Source organism: Monodelphis domestica, chromosome 4, assembly GCF_027887165.1.
Source record: "Monodelphis domestica isolate mMonDom1 chromosome 4, mMonDom1.pri, whole genome shotgun sequence".
NCBI lineage: Eukaryota > Metazoa > Chordata > Mammalia > Didelphimorphia > Didelphidae > Monodelphis > Monodelphis domestica.
In genome coordinates this window covers 341,061,746-341,085,150 of record NC_077230.1, presented here as the reverse complement: position 1 = coordinate 341,085,150, position 23,405 = coordinate 341,061,746, and the positions used below count along the sequence as shown (strand labels likewise).

Sequence of the window (23,405 nt, the reverse complement as noted above, 5' to 3'; positions counted from 1 at the left end):
CAACATCCTCTGGAGCTAGAAGGCCCTCCTTGGATTAAAGAGAAGAATCTCAGGGAGGAGACCTGGCCAAAGCTGACATGGAAGAAGCCAAAGTTTTTCATTCCCCTCCAACCCTCCAAGTTGTTCTCAAAGATGTGCTAGAAACTCCCAATTCTCCCAATCTCCAGGCCTGTGCTACCTAGCTACCCCTCAGCAAATATTTATTAAGCACTTACTGCATGCCTAGACACTGTGCTATTTGATGAGAGTTCAAATGCAAGCCAAATATTTCCTGTCTTCAAGGAGCTTACATTTATGAGGGAAGCTGAAAAGAAAAAAAGGCAGAGAAGAGATACATGTTCAGTGGTGTGGTGAAGAAAGAAATCTGGAGAGCCAAGAGTGAAGCCCAAAGGGGAATGGAGGATGTATTTGACATGAACACTGAAGATGCATAGTTTTCTCTTCAGTCCTCCATGATGTTTATTTAATTTCTGACTGGCCAGAGTATTGGCCAGATCACAACCTCATTGGTAGAAAGATACAGGCCGAAATAATCTTGAAAGTAGCTGGCATATATTTAATAATACAATTAAACAAAGCATGATGTGAAAGAAAGAATAAATCAAGAGACACACTGATAGTTAATAACTTTGTGACTCCAGGCAGATTGCTTACTCTCTTTAGGCCCAGTTAATGCTACTTTTATTTGTTATGCACAATGCACTTTGTAAATCTTAAAGCAATATGTAAATATAAATTAATTAAACATTTTAAGAATCTCTATGCCAGTCTGCTATTGAATCTCCTCCTAACCACTACATGTTTCTCTTATTTTTTAATGCCCAGCTTAGTTGTTCTTCCTCCTTGAAGCCTTTCTTGAGTCTATAGTCAGTGACAGTCTGCTCACTATGACCTCATATGCCACTTTGTTTTTACCTCTATGATATACTTTTTATGTCGTGTATTATAGTCATCTGGGTTTATGTCTTATTCCCCTCTAAGACTTTAAATTCAATGAAAGCAAAAGCTTTGTCTTATCTAACCATCCACCTCTCCCAGCACTAAAGCTCTGACCACAGGAGGTATCTAAATGATTGCTGAAATGGAAAATCAAAATGAAATTAAATACCCCAAATGGCAAATTCTGGCTTCTCTGTCATTACTCTGTATTCTCTCTTTATCTCTTATTGTCCACATGTCAAAGTCTGACTCAGAAATCACCTCCTCAGAAAAAAGCTTTCCTGACTAAATGTGGCTTGCTAACCCCTTCCTTCTTAGTCTACCTTTCTCTAGAGCAGAGCTTGCACATATGGTTATCTTAGAATCATAGAATCTCTAATATCTATTCTCTCTGACATGATTCATGTTTTGCTTCATAAGTAACCAGCGGTTGTTGTTTCATGTGGTCTACACTGCAGTTTAGTGCCTGGAACATAATAGACACTTAATAAGTGCTTGTTAATTTCATCTAATCAATGAAATTAAAGTGAGACCTAATGTTCTTCTGCTATTGCTTTGAGCAAGAGTATTGTTGAGAACATTAATAGAGACTTCTAGTAAATCTCCAGATAGATTGAATTGGATTATTTTTTTCCATCAGTGCCCCCTGTGCTAGCATAGAAGTAAAATGGAGAATTTCACCTGTTAGGGACCTCAAAGATGATTCAGTCCAACACCCACCTGTCCCCACCTGTAGCAGAAATTTCTCCAATAACATTTCTGATCAAAGATCATCTCACCTTCCCTTGAAGATGTCCAGAGGTCAGACTGGGAAGTGTGCTGTAAAAATTAAATTTATATCTCTAATAATAAAAATACTATATTTTATGAGGTTTATTAAGGATCATTAGAAATCAAGGAATAAAGAGAATGCAAAATAAAAACCATGTGCCCATGGCTGGTTAGCCATTTTCAAATTTTCCCCACCTTACCACCATCACTGCTGATGCTACATCATGCAAAAAAAAAAAAAAGGACGTGGGAGGCATTACTGCCAGTTAAATACCAATAATGTGATCTTGACAACGTGGAGACACAGGAGAGATTATAGGGAATTTATACAATGCTATATCCCAAAGCAACACTTTTTAGATAGCTTTAATTGTTAGAAATTTTTTTCCTTATGTTGAGGGGAAAACTATAATTTAGGCCCCTAGGTTCTAATTCTTCCTCCTGGGATTGAGGAGAGCTGATCTAGTTTTAATCCTTTTTTCTCATGGCAACCTTTCAAATAGTTGAAGACAATGATTAAGTTTCAATTGAGTGGTCCTTTGGATAGAGCACTATACTTGGAATCAAGAAGACCTGAGTTTAAATCCTACTTGAGACATTTACTAACTGTATGACTCTGGTCATTTAACTTCCCTCAGCCTTAGACCCTTAATCTGTAAAATGAAGGATCATGACCCCTTAGCTCTAAATCTATGATTCTGTGGTCATAGTGTTCCCTGACCTTCTTATGACATAACTTCATGTCACTTCATCATCCTGGTTATTCTTTGCCCTTGTTTTCCAATGTCTTCCTTAAAATGTGGCATCAAGAACTAAACACAAAATTTATGATGTCTCACCAGAGCAAAGAATAGTTGGTGCTCTTATTTCTGTGGATATTGGTTTTCTCAAGGTCATGGACATCTTTATTAGTTGCCAGGTCCTGCCCTTAACTTGTCTTCAGCTTATAATCCATTGTCACTTCCAAGTCTTTATCAAATAACTGATGTCAAGCTATACTACCAACATCATGTACTTGAGTCCTTGATTTTTTTTTTCACTTAACTTCCCAAGTTGCAGAGAGGAGGCAAAGACAGATTCCCCACAATGAAATGGACTGTCTTGAGGAAGTAGTAGTTCCCCCTCACTGGATGATTATGTGTAAGATCTTGTTTATGGGCTAGATTGGAGCTGGGATTCTGGGATCTAAATACACTGTTCACAGATTAGATTCCCTTATCTGTTAACCCTACAGTAAAAGAGAATGTAAAGAGAAAAGGGTAATAGATATATGAGAAATACCAGAGAAGTCAAGAAGGATAAAGATTAAGAAAAAGACATTATATTTGGAAATTGTGTGTAACCTTAGAGAGGACATATTCAGTTAAATGATGAAGTCAGATGCTAGACTGTAGAGAGTTAAGAAGAAAGTGAAATGAAAGAAAGTAGATGCACCTATTATAGATAGCCTTCTAAAAGGAGACAGATACAAGTAGGCCCAAAGCTCTACAAAGAGATTGGAAAATGGAGAAAGGTTTTATGAATTTATTAAATCATTTAATGTGCTTTCTAGGTACTAGAGATACAGAAACAAGAAAAAAAGTTCTTGTCTTCAAGGAGTTTATATTTTAATGGGAAGCAACAACATAGATAAATATATACTAGTACATATACATATGTTGTTATATATGTATGTAGTGTAGTATATGTATGCAACCAGGTCCAGTCTTGAAGTCCTGACCCAAAAAAGATCAGTTTCTCATTTTTAGTTTATTGCTCCTCTTGGATTAATCCAAGGAAGTTTTGAAGGTTAATATTGAGATATAATGTGTGGGATGTCCTAGATATGGGTGGTACAGTCCTCATCACCTACACAGATGTGCAGTATTAATTGGGCATAAAAACAAACCTTTGTTTTGACCTCAGAAAAATGCATGACACTAAGTGGTAAAGACATACAGAAATCTCTGAATAAATTGGAAATTATCATCATAGAAATGATAATTTGATTGATGGAAACAGAGCCTTAGGATATTATGTTCAAGGAGTGTAAGATGAAGAGCTTTCAAAATTAACAGAATTGATAAATCAGGAGGTGTAAGAGCCCAAAGATGCTAGGAGGGGAGGAGAGGTGGGGGTTCCAGAAGGAGAAAGCAAATGGGGGGGAAAGGGCCATTTAATTTAGTGATAAGATCTCAAGTGACTGGGGAGAACTATTTCAGAAGAGCAGTGGGAGCATTACCGATTGTGAGCTGAAGAATGAGCTGGTGAGGAGGAACTGGAAGCAGTCAGTTTAGATCACTCTTTCTGGGGGAAGAAACAGGGTAGTAGCTTGAAGGACTCTCAAGGTCAAGAGAAGGTTGTGTGTTTTTTCAGATTAGTGAGGAGAACTGAGTCTTTGAAGATACAGGAGACAAGAAATGAGTGAGCACTGTCATGGAGGAGGGATGGGATAGAAGAAACAGAAATAGTAACAGGCAGAGCAACGAGTTTATGGGACATAACAGAAAACTGACTAATCATTAAAAAGAGCAAGACACAATGCTCCTTTAAATAGGTTACATGTGATGTGATTGGAACTTGATAAGAGCATTTAGTCTTGGAAAATCATTTTAGTCTTGAAATATTGAGGCAGCATTTTACATTGAGAAGAGCACTGAGTAAAGATCTGAGTTTGAATATAACTGCTGCTTTATCTGTGTGGCCTTATACAAGTCCCTTACCTTTTCTAGGTCTCAGTTTATTCATATGTTAAAAAGGGTACTGGGACCAGAAAACCTCTAAAGTCCCTCCATTTCAATCTTGGAAAATTTAATTAAAACCTGAAAGAGTGTGTTGTCCCTAAGGAACAAAATCTCCTATCATGTGACCTGATTCACTGAGACCTTCAAAGAAAAGTAAACTTATTTTGAATCATGATTTACCTGGACTCTGGGAAAGAAACCCTGGAAAACAAGGTTTTATTTAAGCAATGTAGGTAAGCTATTTTTGGAGCAAGTCTGCTGGAGAAGATGTTTTTCAGTAATGTCTGACTCTTCATGACCCCTTTGAGGTTTCCTTGACAAAGTGAGTGGAGTGCTTTGCCATGATGTCCTTCTGCAGCTCATTTTAATGATGAAGGAACTAAGGCAAAACTGAATGGAATGACTTGGCCAGGGTCACATAGCTAGTAAGTGTCTGAGGCAGGATTTGAACTCAGGAAGATGAGTCTTCCTGACTCTAGGCCTGGTACTCTATCCACTGTGCCACCTAGCTATCCAAAATTTGCTTTACCCTTGGTAAAAAATCAAGATGAATTTTTAAAAGAATTAGTATTTAATGTATACATTTGGTTTCTGCTTTTCTACCTTTGTTGGAATCAATGATTCATAGAAGTCTGTTGTTGAGAAAGACTTTAGAGAATACCTAGGCCAATCCCATTATGTTTTAGATGTAAAAACTAAACATTCCCCACAAATTAAACCAATTTTCCAAGATCATACATCTGTTATAGTTGAAAAAATGCTCCTGACTCCTAAGGGGTCAGGACTTTTTCTATGATGCCATGTTATTCAACAAAAATGTATGAAGCCCCTTACTAGGGGCTATAGTATTCATTAGTCAGATGAGATGCCATATGTGAAAGTGCATTTATAAAATGAAACAGTGCATAATAATAAAGGCAGGCTTCAGAAGGGATGCCATCTTTTTAATCCAAAAATAAAGATTTGGGAATTTTAAAAAGAAAAACACTCATTACACAGCTGGGCTGAATTACCCTTTCTGATCCTCATTATATCCAAAGAATTGTTCTGTTAAGGAAGAAACAATATTGAATACCTTATCTTTCCTTTCATTGTTTTCTGAATTCAGTTATAAAATCAGAAATTATATCCTGCCTTCTACCATCTTTTGGCCTACTAAAAACTTTTTTTTTTAATTATGGCTTTTTTAGGTTTGAATTCTTTGGATGGACTACCTGAGATTTTGTGTTTATACGAAGAGAGGACATTGCATACTATCTTGGAAAGGACACTGAAAAAAGGAAAGGGAGGGCAGGCAGCAAGATAGCTCAATGGATAGAGCTTCAGTCCTAGCATCTGGAGGACCTGGGTTCATATCTAGCCCCAGATATTTCCCAGCTGTGTAATCCTGGGCAAGTCACTTAACCTCCACTGCCTAGCCCTAACTTATGCTCTTATGTCTTAGAATAAGACAGAAGGTAAGGGTTTAAAAAGAAAGGACACCAGATCGGAGAATCAAAAGACTTGAGTTCTAGTCCCAGTTGTACCACTAACTTTCTATTTCACTTTGAATAAGTCAGTTTCAGAATATCTGAGGTCTCCATTTGCTCCTCTGTAAAATGGCTTCTCAGCCCTTAGCACTGCTGACATCCCACATTCCAAGCTCTCTTCCAGTTCTCAAAGGGTCTTTCCAGATCTGCCTTTTGTAAGACTTAAATTTAGGTTTTACTCAATTAAAAAATAATATTGTAGTTGCGGTTTATAAAATATTAGCCCCTAAGTCAAAATGACTGTTAGCAGCTTTTATTTACAACAACAAGGTAGAGATAGTGAAAATGGGAAATATAGGAAGGAGACAAAGCCTGCTCTAGCCTACCAGCCCTAAGTGCTGCTCCAGTGAAGTTCAGCTCAGCCCCCAGCAGGGGCTTCCCCAAGTCCCAATCACCACGTGGATTTCCCAGTAGTCCTCAGCCAGAAGTCCCCGTCATATCTTCAGCCAAAGTTTCACCAGTGCAGAATGACTCCAAGGAACCAGCCTCTCCAAAGCCAAGGAAGCAAAGACGCCAGACCATGTTCACCTCTTTTATTTTTCCACGTTACTTCCTGTCTCTCCCTCTCTTTGCAGGAACCAATTGCAGTCTCCCAATTTGCCTAGCATAGCCCAAGGGGGAAAGGAGGAAGTGCTTGTGGCTTTTGGTCACTAGTCACTAGTGTCACTAGTCACTAGTAAGTGACTTGTGAGCTCTCTTACCTAATGGTTAGCTAGCTACTAAGTAGGGGTACTTTCTTGATTTGATTAACTAAAAATAGACAAAGGGAGATTTAATTCTATCTTCACACATTCTATGTTCTAAAATCCTTTTCCACTCTGACATTCATTATTCTAAGGTCTCTTCCAGTTGGGAGATTATACAGTTTAAGGCACTACCAAGTGATACTTGTTGAATCTTTGAAGTAGTCTGGGTATTACAGTTAACATTTTTAAACCATAAGGGTCTAAATGTAAAGTGTGATTGCTCAAGTGTGTTTTTTAAAATGTTAAAAATCTTCTGAAGATAGATTTTATTTGAACCTAAAATGATAACTTCATTTTTATCACAAAATGCATAAATAAATTTGCCCTTATTAAAATGAATCATGCTGACTTAACTGACTTCAGTGGAGTTTCTCAATTACTATTTTTGTAGTATACTTTCATAAAGAAGTTGCTGTTTACTGGACAGCCTGAAAGATTTTCTTGTCATCTAAATATACCAATTTCCCTCAAGACACAGGCCTGATAAACCTAATGACTTTTAATGTTTTTGTTTTTTCTGTTTCACCTGATTTTCATTCCCTCATTTCATGTGTGTGGAAGCCGTTTCTCACTCTGGGTTTTAGCAGATTGCTAAAATATAAAAATTCTCTTTCTGGTCTTCGCCATCCCACCACTTACCCCTTAGACCCTTAGTGTGGTACTTTCTATTGCTTCAAAGGGCAGGTACTATAAGCCTAACCACATTAGGATACAATTGCTGATGTACTGCCCAAGTTCTAGAAGGGAAAGAAAAATTGAAATGATTAAAATATATTTAACTTTTAAAATTATAGAATTGATATTTTATTTGTTTATAGAATGTTAGCACTAGGATATATCATTAAAAATGTAAATGAGCTAAAACAGATCTTAGAATACAGAACTGTCCATATGAAAGCTAACTTAGAGACAAATCAGGCTTAGGGGGGCCAAATGACTAGTTAATGGTAGGTTCAGGATTTTGCGCTGTGTCACCCAACTGACAGAAATAACAAATACAATAAGAAAACTTAAGCTGGGAAAGCTAGCTTTTAGCTAGAGGAATCAAAAAAGGTAATGGTGGTGGTAACATCTAAATTGAACTTTGAGGGGGCAGCTGGGTAGCTCAGTGGATTGAGAGTCAGACCTAGAAATGGGAGGTCTTAGGTCCAAATCTGGCCTCAGACACTTCCTAGCTGTGTGACCCTGGGCAAGTCACTTAACCTCCATTGCCTATCCCTTACCACTCTTCTGCCTTGGAACCAATACACAGTATTGGAAGGTAAGGGTTTTAAAAAAATAAAAAATTAAATTAAACTTAAAATAAATGAGTAAATTGAACTTTGAAGGAAGAGAAGGCTTTCAGTAAACAGAATTGTTGAGTGTATTTTTCAGGCATATAAGATAACCCACACAAATGCACAGAAGTATAAGGTAGTGTAGAGCCCAGCGCTACAAATTACTCATGGCTCATTAAACTGGGATGAGAAAAATGATTCTGGGATTACAGGAGGGTCGAGTTGACAGAGAGACATGCAGAATCCTCTCGATGATCAATGACAGTTTAATGATTTGGGGTATGTACTTTGTAGGGAAAATGACGTAGGCTAAGGGATTAAGGTAAGCCTTTTGCAGGGACAGTGGTTAGTAATGATTTACAAGATAGAGACAATGGATATAGTGGTTCTAAACAGAGTTTTCTATAAAATCACAATTAATACATAACCATCTAGTCCAGATTCTCAGGGAAATGTTTGCTTCAATGGGTGGAACAAGGACAGCCAGGAACAGCCAAGAACTTATCAAGTGTTTTGGGTGAGATCATACATGCCTGGCTCTAGCTAGCTGGTGGCTCTTATTTTATTGAGACCTACTCTCACTGTTGGGGGCTACAAGGTAGACCTAACCTCAGGAACAATCAAGTTACAGATATTTATTAAGCATTCACTGGATATAATGCACTATGTTAAGTGCTGGGGATGTAAAGAAAAGGAAAAAAATCCCTTATGTCAAAATATTCACACTCTAATGGGGGAGACAGCACAGAAATAACTATATATACAAAATATATTCAGGGAAATTGGAGGGAATCTCAGAATCATCAATAGTGGAAGGAAAGAGTGAGAGCAGAGCAAGGCCTGGGAAAGAACTTCCATATGAGGTAGAGTTTGAGCTGAGTCCTGAGGAAAGTAGCACAGAGCTGGGACTAGCAAGGGAAGAAAGGGCCCAGTTATGAATGGCTTTACATACCAAAAAGGGCATTTTATATTTGGTCGTGGAAATCATAGCATGCTACTGGCATTCACTGAGTAAGAGTGTAACATGGTCAGGACTATTCATTAGAGAAAGTAGTTTGGCACCTGAGGAGGGGTAGATTGGGAGGGGGAAGACAACTGAGGTAGAAATGTCACTTTGGAAGTCTGCAACAGTAGTTCAAATCAACACTGATGAGGGCCTGTTAGCATGGTGAATGGAGAAAAGGGATATATTGAAGAGATTTTATGCAGGTAAATGGCCATTATTTAGCAGTAGTTTGGATTTGGGGAGTAAATTGAGGGAGAGGTCTAGGATGGCACCTGGATGACAGAGAAGCAGGTTATGCTCTCACTAGTAATAGGAGAGCCAAGAAAAGGAGGATTTTAGGAGAAAGATAATGAGCTCTGTTTTAGACATGTTGAGTTTGAGGTGCCTACAGTTTGAGAAATCGAGAAGGTAGTTGATATTGCAGGACCAGAACTCAGGAGAGAGAATGGGACTATATCTATTAATATGGGAAGCCTCTGAAAAGAGATGGACCTGTAAGGGCTAAAATATATATAAAGGGAAAATATAAGAAGAGTCAGGACAAAGCTTTGAGAGATGCAACATGGTCAATGAGTGTCACCTGGATGAAGAGCCAATAGAGTAGACTGAGAAGGAGTCATCAGACAGGTAGGTATAGAACCAGGAGAAGGCAGTGTCAGGAAAAGTTAGAAGACACCATCTAGGGGAAGAGCATGAGCAACATTGCCAAAGGCTGCAGATAAACCAAGAATAACAAAGACTGAGAAAAGACCATTAGATTTGGTCATTAAGAAATCCTTGGTAACTTTGCAGAGGGCAGTTTCATTTAAATGATTAGATTATTTGAAAGCTAGATTGGGTATCCAGACTTTAGGATTTAATGGGGGGGGGGGGGGAAGAGGCAGAATGAGAGGAAATATTTTTGCCTAGCTCTCCCAGCATGCCACTTTCATAATCTAGAAAACATGCTAGCCCAAATTTTGAGCAGTAAAGCCAAAAAAAAAAAGTTAGACTCAATTGTTTTTCCAACCCAAGGCAGCTTAGGAAGACAGAGAGGTCTGCAGTCACTGGAATGGGTGCTTACCAGGCAGCACACTGGCAGTGGCAGCAGCAGAAGACTGGGAACATTCCAGACCTCAGGGGCTACAAGGAAACCTAGCTAGAGCACTGGGGTGGGAAGCACAGAAAGTGAGCCAGGGCATTCCTGAACTAGCACTGGGAGCAGGAGTAGGTGCCTTCTGATAGTTCTGTCACCTGTTACCCAGTTCCAGCCCCAGAGCCTAGGAAGTCTTGAATGAATGCAGGACCCTGATTGAATACTGAGCACAAAACACATTCCAGAAATAGCTGGGTGACAGAGCCCAGGAGCTGAGCTGTAGCTCAGTTCTAACCTGTCGGATAGCACATAAGTCTGAAGTAGAAAAGTGAGGGCAAGGGACCAAGACCAAAGGGGAACCACAGTTCCATTACTCTAAAACTGCAGAACCTTCCATTGAACTAACACTGACCGAGTTCATGAATAGTCTTCTGAACCTCAACTACACATGAGCCAGCAGACTCACACCTGGGTCAGAAACTTGCAGGCCCCCAGACTGAGCTGTGAAAGCACAGATGCTCAGACCAGCACCATCCCTTCCATGAAGTGAGCATAGTCCAGTACTAACATAAAATCCTAAGTCAAAATCAAGAAGTAGATTGGAAGAATGAGTAAACAAAAAAAGATCTCAACTATAAAGAGCTACTGTGATGACAGAGAAGTTGTCTCAAGATTCAAAATACAAATATAAGAGAAGATAATTTGAAAATATTTATAAGCAAAGCTTCAATGAAAAGTCCAATGGTAACTCCTAAAAGAGTTAATGCAAGAATTAAAGAGAGTAAAACAGCAAAAGGGAAAAAAAAACAAAACTTTTTTTGTTTGTTTAAGCCAAATAAGAGTTGTAGAGGAAAAATGGGAAAAGAAATGAAAGCTATCCATGAAATTTATGAGAAAAAAATTATCAGATTTACTAAAATGATAAAAGGGCAAAATGACAAATGTTAGATGGAATGTGGAGAAATTGGGACACAAATATACTATTGGTGGAACCAATTTGGAGAGCAATCTGGATTTAAGCCCAGAGAGTTATAAAACTATGTAGACCCTCCAACCCAGCACTACCAGTGTTGGGTCTGCTTGCCAAAAAGATCAGGGGAAAATTAAATTATATGTTCCAAAATATTTATAGCAGCTCACTTAGGACTGACAAGGAGAAATCAAGAGAATGTCTCATGAATTGGAGAATAGCTGAATAAGTTATAACATATAATTGTGATGGAATACTATTGCTCCATAAGAAATGATAAACCAGATGAGTTCAGGAAAACCTGGAAAGAATCATAGGAACTGATGCAAAACGGAGTGAGCAGGACCAGGCAGGAGGACACTGTACACAGTAACAAAAAATGTATGAGGATCAACTGAAGGATTAAATTATTATCAGCAATTCCAAGATAACCCCAAGGGTTATCTTCTCCCACTATTCCCTCCTTCATACCTGTCTTGTTCTTCAGTTAAAGCAAGACAGCAGTCCCATTTCTTTATTTCTGCAATTGAAAAAATATACCAATAAATTTCTTTCATTTTGCAGATTGAAAAATGCTATCCACAGCTAAAAAAGGAACTATCAGAGTCTGAATGCAGATCAAAACAATCATTTTTCACTTTATTTCCTTCATGAATTTCTTCTTGTATGTGTAGTATGTATCTTTCATGGCATGAGGAATATAGAAATACATATTGCAAGGACAGCATTAATATAGACTATAACCGAATATTTAATGTCTCCAAATGGGGAGGGGAGGGAGAGAGGGAGCAAATATGAATTGTAAAATGTCCAATAGGCAATTGTTAAAAAATATTTTCTACATGTAATTGAAAAATTTGTTCATTTATATATATATATGTATGTATTCATAGCCCACCTCCAAAGATCTGATATATAAAAAAGATACAAGTGTGTATATATATATATTTTTTATCGTGATATATTCTCTAGTGTGGGAAGAGGAAGGAGGGAGAAAGATCCTTGGGAATCTAAATGTGAAAAAATTATAACTATTCTAATAAATGTATTTCTCTTATAAAAAATAAAAATAAGTTTTAAAAGAGAGGAGACAAAAAAAGGAAGAAGTAACAGCATCCCAAATTATGTTTTGCCTTGAATATCCCACAAGCATCTTAAACTCAACATATCTAAAATTAATCATTATCTGTCCTCCAAAATCTACTTCTCCCTGTTATTTGCCTGTTGCTGATAATGATTCCATCATTATATGCTCCCTCTCGTTCAGATTGAAATCTCCCTCAGCTCTTCCCTAGCACTACTTCCCCCACTACCTCGGTCACTTTCTGAGCTGAGGACTTCACCACAAACTTCCTCCAAAAAAGTAAGATGATTAGTCAAAAGCTTTCATCTTCTAACAATCATGTCTTCTCCCACTATTCCCTCCTTCATACCTGTCTTATTCTTCAGTTAAAGCAAGACAGCAGTCCCATTTCTTTATTTCTGCAGTTGAAAAAATATACCAATAACTTTCTTTCATTTTGCAGTTGTCAGCACACTAACAATCCACTTCCTGATTTGTCCGGTTAGAATTACATACCAATCAATTCAAATCATTGAGAGTAAAGGTATATTGTATAATTTGTAAATCAGCTAAAATATCTCGCCATGCCAAAAGGTCAAATACTGTTTCTCCAGTGGCTATGCTCACACAACCTGGTCTCTTCTATACCAGGACTTAGCCCGGGACACAACTTAACCAGAGGGTAACTAATGAAGTATTTTGTTTGCAGAAATTCTGATAGTATATTAGTAATTACATCAGAACTTTCAGACTCTCCCTGAAAAAAATTTTTTTAATAACTAACACTGGTAATGTTGTCCTGCTGTGCTCCCAAGTTCCTTTGCATCCTCTTTTCCTCCAACCCAAAATTTGTACTAATTATTGTTTTTCTTTGTTTCAATTTCAGTGGTAGGATTGGGATCGTGGTGCTTCCACATGACTCTGCAGTATGAAATGCAGGTCAGTAACGCCAGCTAGGTCTGAACCAACATGTGTTTCCCTTAATTAATGCATAGCAGTGCTCCTTCCTGGGAAGGTGAAAGAAAAGGACCTCTACACACTCTGCCCTTGCTACACTGCACCCCTCCGCCTCCAACACTCAGGTTTGCCTGTCAGTTGGAACTGTTTTGGGGAATTTGTGTATATGGAAGAAGTGAAACTTTGACGGAATGGAAAGAATGAAAACTAAATCGAATTTGTACTTATGTAATTCCACAAACTCGTTTGTGGTATTGTGTATTAGAGCCCTGGATGGGGTATCCAAAAGAGATTCCCTCTATAAAATTGGCCAAGAGTTGGGATAGGATGTTGATAGATAGAGTTTGAACTAGATCTAGATCGCTCTGTCGTGTTGTCTTCCCCAGTTGGACTATAAGCTCCTTGAGGTCAGGGGCTGTTTTCATTTTTGTTTTGTATCCCCACTATGCAGCTGGGTCTGACGCACAGTATGCAATACTTTTTGAATGAGATGGATGGAGTCTAAGCTTCTTTCCAACTCTGGCATTCTACGTGTTAAGTTCTAAAGGCCCGTACAGCTCTGACCTTCTGTATTGTTAAGTTCCATATGGTTCTAACATTTTATGTTCTGTGTTCTAAGACCTCTTTTAGCTTCTCACAGCTGCCAACGTCATTACTCCCCTACCCAGTAAACTCCAGTGGCACCCTTTTGTGCCTAAAAGATACAATACAAAGTCTCCAGGAAATCATGCTTGACTTTTCATTTCTTTCACAACCTGGCCCAACTTATCTTTCCAGACCTGTTTTTACATTACTCCACTTCCTGCACTCTATGATTACACTAGACTTGCCTTCTCTTTCTTCCTTACCTACAGCACTCTGTCTAGTCTGTGTTGTGGGACCTGCTGCCCTCCTGCCTAGAATGCACTCGCTTCTGACCTCTCTCTCACAGGGGCTCTTAGTAGTCAATCTGCCCTGCCTCTTGTTCTTAAGTCATTTGTCATTAACAGTAAACAGCTACTCCAAATCCATAGTTCTAGGCCTAATCTTTCTCAAAGACTCCAATCCCACAGAATCAACTGTCTGCTGGATATCACTACCTGGCTATTCTAGTTAATATCTGAAGTTCAAAATGTCCACATTAGAATTCCACATCTTCCTTCTTGAAGTCTCCCTCCTCCAAAGTCCCCACTTCATCTTCCTGGTAAATCTCATAGTTATCCCCTGACTCTGGGCCTTCCTCACCCCATATGCCAACAATGACCAAATCTTTTTGATTCTACTGATATACTATCTCTCATTCCGATCCCCTTCTTTCTGCCTGCATAGCCATTACCATGGTTCAGACTTATATTATCTTGGACCTGAACTACTTTAGACTTCTAATTGATTTCCCTGAAGGCTTCCTTATGCTTCCTCAAACTACCTATTATTTCCTTATCTCTGTATTTGTAGCATCAAGGTAGGTGCTCTATAAGTTTAAGGGCTAGGGCAGTGATGACAAACCTATGGCATGGGTACTAGAGGTGGCCCACAGAGCGCTCTCTGTGGGCATGTGACCACCACCTTGTCCACCCCACCCCAGCCACAGTTTGTTACTAGAAAGCAGAGGGACTCAGGTGGAGCTGTTCCCCTCCCGCTCTCCACCAGACCTCACCCCTCAGCCCAGCAGCCCATTGGGAGCACACAGTGGGTAAGGTGGGCAGCTCACAGGTGGCAGAGCTGGAGGGGAGCAGAGCGCTCACGCCACTCCCCTCCCCCTCTCTACACTAGCTGAAGACATTCCACACTTCACCTGCCCTCTGCCCAGAAGCCCAATGGGAGCACTTCCTTATTCCTTTGTGTGGGGTAAGGGGTGGGCAGTGAGCCGGGCACCTGGTCTCTGGGCAGGGGGGGCATGGCAATTGGTCTGGGGGGATGGGGCAGAGCCCAGTACTCCATCTCTAAAAGGTTCACCATCACTGAGCTAGGGGCAGCTGGGTGGCTCAGTGGATAGAGAGTCATGCCTAGAGATGGGAGGTCCTGGGTTCAAATCTGACCTCAGACACTTCCCAGCTGTGTGACCCTGGGCAAGTCACTTAACCCCCATTGTCTAGCCCTTACCTCTCTTCTGCCTTGTAACCAATGCACAGTATTGATTCTAAGACAGAAGGTAAGGGTTTAAAAAAAAAAAGTTTAAGGGTTGTTGTTTTTGCCTCTGTGGGCCCAGTGATCAGCACCTAGCACATTGCTTGGTACAATGTCAGCTCTTAATAAATGTCATTGAATTGACAGCATCCAAAGTGTAAACTTTACTTTTAGCCTCCTACTACAAAATAAATGCCCACAAATATATATTTTCTCATTTGTAGAATAGAATGGGGCAGCTAGGTGATGCAATGGATAGAATGCTGGGTCTGAAATCTAGGAAAACTCATCTTCCTCAGTTCTAATCTGCCTCTGACACTATCTGAGTAACTTTGGGTTAAGGCCCTTAACCCTATTTGCCTCAGTTTCTTCATTTGCAAAATGAGCTACAGAAGGAAATGGCATATCACTCTAGTATCTTTGCCAAGAAAACTCCAAATGAGGTCACAGTCAGACACGACTGAAAAAAAACTAAACACCACCCTCTCTACTTAAGAATTGCTATGAGGATTTAATAAAATGGTATATATGGCATTTTGTTAACCATGAAATACTATATAAATATGGACCTTTATCGCTATTATTAATATAATAGCTATCAGAAACTCATTAAATGTTTTGCTATTTAAGTGAATTTAATGAATTTCACAGATATTAGCTGTAATTCCTATCAGTTATTTTATGTACTTATCCTACTCCCTAGGTGATTTTAGTTATTAGGTTTTTTCAGAACTGAAAAGAGGAGTAAAAAAAACTTATGACAAATGTATCAAGCTAGATACTATAGAATTACAGTGTAAGAAAAAGAATTGCCTTAGAGATGCCTGACAATTCACAGATGATAGAATCTAAGAAAATAGTAATAAAACTCACGGACTCAGATATCATAATTGCATAGAAAAGGGAACAGATGAGGCAAACTAAAAAGACTGCTCCATTCTCAAATGCTCATTGATGATATCTGTGAACTTATAAGTTTGGGGGTTCCCTTCATCGACACAGATCATTTCTTTGTGACTCTGGTCCCTGGTATCCCATAAGTTTGGCATAGAAGAAACTCTTAAAATATGGAAGCCCTTCTTTCATTTTTTTCATTTTATCACTAGAGTACCAGTGGAACACCTTCGCCATCTACCTGTCATTCATCCCTTACCAGCCCAACTTCCCTTCCTATCTTGCATTTCCTTAATAATGCCTCTTCATTCCTATTCTTTGAAGTTCCTCAGTAATTATATGTTGTAGACTTCTCACAGCCACCATTATGCATCATCATTGCCTTCTGTGTAATATTTATTTTTTATTTCTTCTAAGACTGTTGTACTCCATGTTCTTCTGTCCCATAGCAGCATGGATAGAGTGATAGCATTAAAAACATGGGCCCTTATTTCTGTGGGAGGCTTATGGTCCTTAAAGGAACTTTGCACTTTCCCAGAGACATTCTAGTCTACTCACCACTTCCCATTCAACTCTGAGCCCACCTAGGACTGTGTATCCTAGACATGCATATTGATGGACAGGGTTTACAGGGGTTTCCATCCAAGGGTGTGTGATAATCCAAGTAATAGATATTCTTCATCCATTTGGACTTTCTTATGGGGAGGGCCAACTTTTTTTTAATGCTTCCAGATCTCTTCCAGGATGATATGCTGTGTTTTGGGGACACAGCACAACCAGTACAGTGTCATCTACAAATAGGAGAATCTGGAGGACCTTGAGATCCACAGAATAAACCCCATTCAACTTGGCCTCTGCACTGGGTTTCTTTCATCTCTTTCTGTGGTTTGCACCAGAAGTGCATCTGCATTGTATTTTTCAATTTATATTTAAGCTCAGAGGATCATTGAAAAGGAATGTTTCTGTTGTTGTGTCTTTAAGGGAATCTTGAATGATTTTGAAGTATTTTAGATGGGAGACACACTGTTAGAAAAAAGCCTTATTTAAAGCAGCATTTTGCTGTATTGAATCAAGTGCTTTTTCTCATAATCAAACAGAATATGATCTTATATTCTCAGCACCTTTCAGACAATTAACAAGCATTTATTTAGAGCCTATTATTTGCTTGGTACTATTCTAAGTGGTGAAGAAACAAAGAAAAAAGTAGTCCCTACTCTCAAAGAATTTATGTGATAAAAAAGCAACCCATTGGTGAATGCTTTGAAAGCCTCTTTGTGCCCTGTCCAGCAAGGACACCCCCGTCTATATATATATATATATATATATATATATATATATATATATATATATATATATATGGCTCATATAAAGATGTACAGTTGGGGGAAGAAATTATAGTTAGTAGTTGTTGATTTTTTCTCTGTTGTCTCTAAAAAGTATTAACATGGCCCATTTCTTTGCTCCTTTAGTATCTTCTCCCTCTTTTAGTTTCTTTGTATATTGATCCTAAATCATTTTCACAATTGTTTCTCCAGAGGCAGAGCCAAGATGGAGTATTTAGCATCAGACTAATTCCGATAAGAAAACCAAGAAAAAGTCATGATGAGTCATTTTTCTGGCCCAGAAAGGCTTAGAGAGACAGAAAGAGAGGTCTGTGGACACATAACAGGATATGACAGCATATTGCTAAAAGAGGGCTGAGACTGGGCCTAAGGCAGGAAGCATTAGGACAGAAAGAGATCCCTGAAGTAGTTCAGGTGTAGGAACAGGTGCCATCTGACAACTCTGTTACTCACTACACAGTTCTGGGTCACAGATACTTAGGGGAAAGGTTCTAGAAGGTAAGCATGAGGTCTTGCCTGCGTACTAAGCAACAAATAAGTTTCAGAAGCAAACCATAACAGTGTGGCTCTAATTCCAGAAGCAAAATAGGAATTCAATGCTAGAGGTAAACTAGTGTTGAAGCCTACAGTGGAATAACCAGAGTAAGAGCCTTAGATTAAAGAGGAGCCACTCTGAATTCACTGTTCAGTCACTCTGAATCTGCAAAGCTTCCTACGAGCCTAATAGAGCTTAGTCCAGCAGCAATCTGTTGAAATTCCCAACCATCGATAAGCCAACAGACACAAACCTAGGTCAGGGATTTGCAGAGTTTTGACCTAAAGGGCATGAGCAGACCTCCCCCAGATTCTATCAGTCTAGTTGCACTAAAGCTTGTAGGGCCCCAGTCTGAGCTGTGAAAACAGAAGAAGATTATAAAAGGCCAGAATTTTAGACTAGCCATTCTCCCTTCCCACTTTAATCACCCTGAAGTACTCAGAGCCCAGAATTAACATAAGGTCTGAAATCAAGAAGTAGGCTAGAGGAATAAGAAAACAAAAAAGAAGTCCATAATAAAGAGCTACTATGACAAACAGGGAAGCTCAAGACACAAACCAAACACAAAAAACAAACCAAACAAAAACCCAGAAGAAGAAAATTACTAAAAGGTATCTAAAAGCAAATGAGAGTGTTAGGGGAGAAAATGGAAAAAGATATGAAAAGAGAATTAATATCCTGGAACAGGAGGCAGAAAGTGTTAACTGAAGAAAATAACTCCTTAAAAGTTAGAGTTGACCAAATAGAAGCTACTGACTCCATGAGACATCAAGAAATAATAAAACAAAAGACAGAAAGAAATGGAAAAAAATAAGAAACTATCATGAGAAAAGCAATTGACCTAGAAAACAGATCAAGGAGAGATAATTTAAGAATCATTAGACTTCCTTGAGATCCATGACCAAAAAAAGAGCTAGACATCATATTTCAAGAAATTATAAAATAAAACTGCCTAGATTTCTTAGAAACAGAAGGCAACGTAGAAATTGAAAGACTCAACCAGTCACTTCCTGAAAGAAACTGAAAATGAAAATTCTTGGGAATATTATAGCCAAAATTCAGAGCTCCAAAATCAAAGAAAAAATACTGTGTGCCAGTCATCGGGCTGCTTTTAAACTTGATCTTATACCAAGACTTTTTTTTTCTCTATCGCCATTTGCTGGGAGTTTTTTAGTTGACATACTAATAATCTTCCGCCTTCTTCCTCCATTAAATTTTGAAAATTATTTCATATTCCAAAACATCATGTACCATTTACTTCCATGTCCTTCTTGGCCAGGAAAGTGGTTTCACACCAAGAAAGCTTATGTGTTCTTAATGGTTATCGTTATGTTGATGGATAACAATTTAAATTTCATAGGAAATTATACTGGCCCATATTGTCATCTTAGCATTTATTTCTCCTTTTTCTAGGGCAGCTAGATGGTGCAAAGGATAGAGTGCTGTACTTAAAATAAGAAAGACCTGAGTTTAAATCCAGCCTCAGACACTTACTAACTATGTGGCCCTGGGCAAGTCACTTAGTTATGTTTGCCTCAGTTTTCCCAGCTATCAAATGAGCTGCAGAAGGAAATGTCAAATCACTCTAGAATCTTTGACAAGAAAACCCCAAAAGGGGTCACAAAGAGTCAGACATGACTGAAACAACTGAACAGCACCTTTTTCTGGATCATTAACATTCATTCTGGATCATTAAAAGTAGACCTATTGTAATTATATATCTCATATCTTCTTCTCTTCATTTTTTCCTTCTAGTCTAATGTTGCTTTTGACATTTATTCTAAGTTAATGGCCTGATAGTACCCAGACAAATGATTAGTAATTCCCTCCATAATACCCATCTGTTTTTTGTTTGTTGTATAGTCCATTTTACTTTTTCATGTTACTTGGTGATCAATTACATTTGGCGTTTTTTGACTCTTGAAGGAAATAATCATAGTTCTTAGATGTGTAGCCATAAACTTTTAGCCTTTTTTGTTTCTTAATCAGGAGCCAAATTGTTTGCTATTATCCCCAGGCCCCACTTTTGCACAGAAGTTATTGCCAAATATTCATTCATATGTTGATTTGATTAAGAGGGTCTCATCAAGCTTTTTGTAGAATTTTCCTACAGAAATCTTATCTCAAAGCATGATTATTATTACATGAAAGTGAATCTGAAGTTTGAAGGCTATAAGAATGGACCACAAGCTATGGCAGATTCTTCCCTCCTGGAAGGACTTTGAATATGGTCTTCACTACAAACTGTTTGAGTCTATTGTTGGTAGACTAGCCTAGCTGAGTATAAAGAGGAAATTTACAAAAGCTTGATCGCTAGATTATGAATTGTTTTTTCTGGACGACACATGAAACAAAGAAAAGTATAAACTAGTCTTTAATCCTGTATGTGACCTCTATCCATTTCTATATTGGTGGTGCAGGGTGAGAGCTAAAAGGACCCATGAACCTCAAAATCAGAGAGACCTAAATGGATTCATACTAAGTCCCATGTTGTTTTCTCAACCTCCAAGGTGGACTTTTTAATACTGTAGATCTTGATGCCTTAGGTCACACTTGAAAGATTCTATACCTGTCACTGAAATGATCTGGAAGATACTGAATTTCTAAATGGTAGAAGAGAAAAGAATTGTTATACAAAGAAGAGAGTGAATTCTAAAACAACGAGGCAGGTTTCTATGAGCCACAAAGATAACTGGCCTCATTACTTAATGATCACACTTTGCACTATCTTTCCCTTTACAAAAAGCCTATCTTTCCATAATCTTGGGTCTAGTAGCAGCATCTGCCCCATTTCCAAGAAAACATAGAAGACTGTCCCCTGAAAATAGCATTTTAGAGAAACACACTCGAGTATGTAAAAATAACCATGATAAACCTCTCCCAGTACAGGTTTTCGGTAACATTACTTCATCTTTGTAGATGGGTTTGTGAGTTGCTATAACAAAAAAAAAAATTCTATATGAGTTAAACAAGTATCTTTATTATTATAATTTTATAAAGTGGGTAGAAATTTCCACAAAGAAATTGGAAGGACAACTTACTGTTGGCTAATTGGCTGTATTCTAATGGCCTTGAAAAACCTAAAGTATCCAGTTCAGGGGGTTGGGAGTGGAGAGGAATGGTTTAAGGCCAATATGATGACCTCTGCACTTCTACAGTGTTCATGTTTGCTGTTGATTAATTTCATAATAGAAAAGAAAGGAAAAGGGGCAGCTGGGTGGCTCAGTGGATTGCGAGCTAGGCTAGAGACAGGAGGTCCTAGGTTCAAATGTAGCCTCAGATACTTCCTAGCTGTGAAACCCTGGGCAAGTCACTTCACCACCCCCTCCCTATTGCCTAGCCCTTACCACTCTTCTGCCTTGAGACTGATACACACCATTCTAAGATGGAAGGTTATGGATTTAAACAAAAAAAAAGAAAAGATCCTCTCATCTTAATTTTATGTCTCACTCTCTGAACAAATAACTGCTGAGTATCCCACATGTCTTAGTGCACTTTTAAGCTATTTGGGATACTCTGTATCAATCTGTAGAGAACAAAATAAAGAGAAAGGGTAATTTTATTTAGAATGCTATTTTAAATGTGGTTTTATTGGCCTTTACTGAGAGACATTTTTATTTAATACCCTTCTTGTTAAGACATGCATATTAATGCTGCCATAAAATTTAAGAAAATTATCTTTTTGCTTCCCTGGAGCAAAAATTTTATTCAATTTTTATTGTAGGTTTCACAAGGTTCATTATAAAATTTTTTAATTTGACTTTTTTAAACATTTTTCTAACAAATGAAAAGGATGATAAGGAAAGAATAAATTGTGAATCTTTTTTTTCTTATTTAAGAGCTTTTCCTTAGGCAAAGATTTAGGTGTTATTATCCTGCTGACTTCTTAGATAATTTCCTCATTTCTACTTCATTTTAATTAAATAAAGATGCTTTGGAAAACTGTCTCCATACATGCCATTTATGTGATATTCAAACTATTGCTTTAAAAGTTGCTCTTCACAGTTCATTATTTTAACTTCTCTTTACTGACACATTTAACAAGATATTGTCAAGCAGTGATTTCAAACTCAAAACCAGAAGCCACTAAACTGGCTTCATTTTGTCTCAGAAAACCACATATTAATATTCTTTATGTTTTATTTTGTTAAATATTTTGCAATTATGTTTTCATCTGGTTCTGGCATACTCAGGAGTGTTGCATGCTATAATCATCTCCTTCCTTTCTAATTTACAACAATCACTCCAGTGTAGACTCTCTTAGCCAGTAGGAAGTTCTTCCTAGGCTTCAGCTGATTTCTAAGGTCATTTTTTTACTCTTTTTATAATACTATTGCAACAGCCTTTTAATAGATCTTCCTGCCTCCATTTTCCCATTATTTCAATCTCTCCATAACGTCTAATGATCAATCTTCCTTGTGCATAGCTCAAAACACTTCCATAGTTCCTCTTTGCTTAATGAATTAAGGTCTAGCTCCCTCCCCTGGCACTCTAGGCTCTCCATAGCATGGTATAATGAATAGAGTGCTAAATTTGTGAAGTCAGAAGACCTAAGCTCATATTTCATCATTACTCCTTGCTATGAAAATAGTTTTGATGACTTTCCATCCCCAAAAGGTTCTTAAGACAGAGCATACTCTGAGAATCTGGTCCAGAATTTATACTCGAGATCAGCTTTGACAGAGTATTGGCACATGTGCCTGGCCGGCTGCTCGGGGAGCTGCTCTGTCCCCCCTCTTCCCCATGCCCTAAGGACATTGCATGCCCCACCCTGCTGTCTAGCCACCTAAATGGAGCATCTCCTTTGCTGTCTGGAGTAATATGGGGGCTCACAGGCAGCTGGAAGTTAGGGTTTGGACATACAAATTTGAAAAAACCTTCACCAATACTGCTCTAGAATGATAGTGTCAAACTCAAATAAACAAAAACAGGGGCCAGCTATCCAACTTCATATTGACTTAGAAATATATTAATAGAAAATTTTCTATATTCTTTTGCATTTTTATTTGTCTTGTTAAATATTTCCCTATTACATATTAATCTGTTTCTGTACTAAGGAGTATTGTGAGTAGCATATTTGATATCTCCACCCTAGATGGATCTCTAAGGTCTCTTCCAACTCTAAAGTGTTTGACAATCTAACCTTTCTAGTCTTAATTTAACCTGTTTTTCTTCATGTGCTTGAAGTTCTAGGCAAAGTAGTCTGCTTTTCCTCTCCCATACATGCCCCACATTCTCCTTACTCTATACTTTTGCTACGGCTTTTTTTCCTCCATTCGCTTCTCCACTGATTAAGTACTTTTCAAGATCCAGTTCAAATGTGACACCCTATATGAAATCTTCCCGGTGGAAAATTCTTTTCTTCCTCAGACTTTCCCTAACACTTTTTTTTTATGTCTTATGCCTTTATCTTCCATTTTGTATTGTAGTTTATATAACGTATGCTTCCCTTTTAAATTGTTAATTCTTTG

At 38.2% G+C, this 23,405-nt stretch overlaps 1 protein-coding gene across 2 annotated transcripts in view; it reads left to right on the top strand.

Moving 5' to 3' along the window:
* The window catches only part of ACER3 (alkaline ceramidase 3), a 208,853-nt gene that overhangs the window by 103,274 nt on the left and 82,174 nt on the right, over positions 1–23,405 (top strand). For both annotated transcript variants that reach the window (XM_001377978.4, XM_007490915.3), the window contains exon 3: positions 12,986–13,038. In XM_001377978.4, the coding sequence (XP_001378015.1) occupies positions 12,986–13,038 (53 nt within the window). The remainder of the gene's footprint in view (positions 1–12,985; positions 13,039–23,405) is intronic.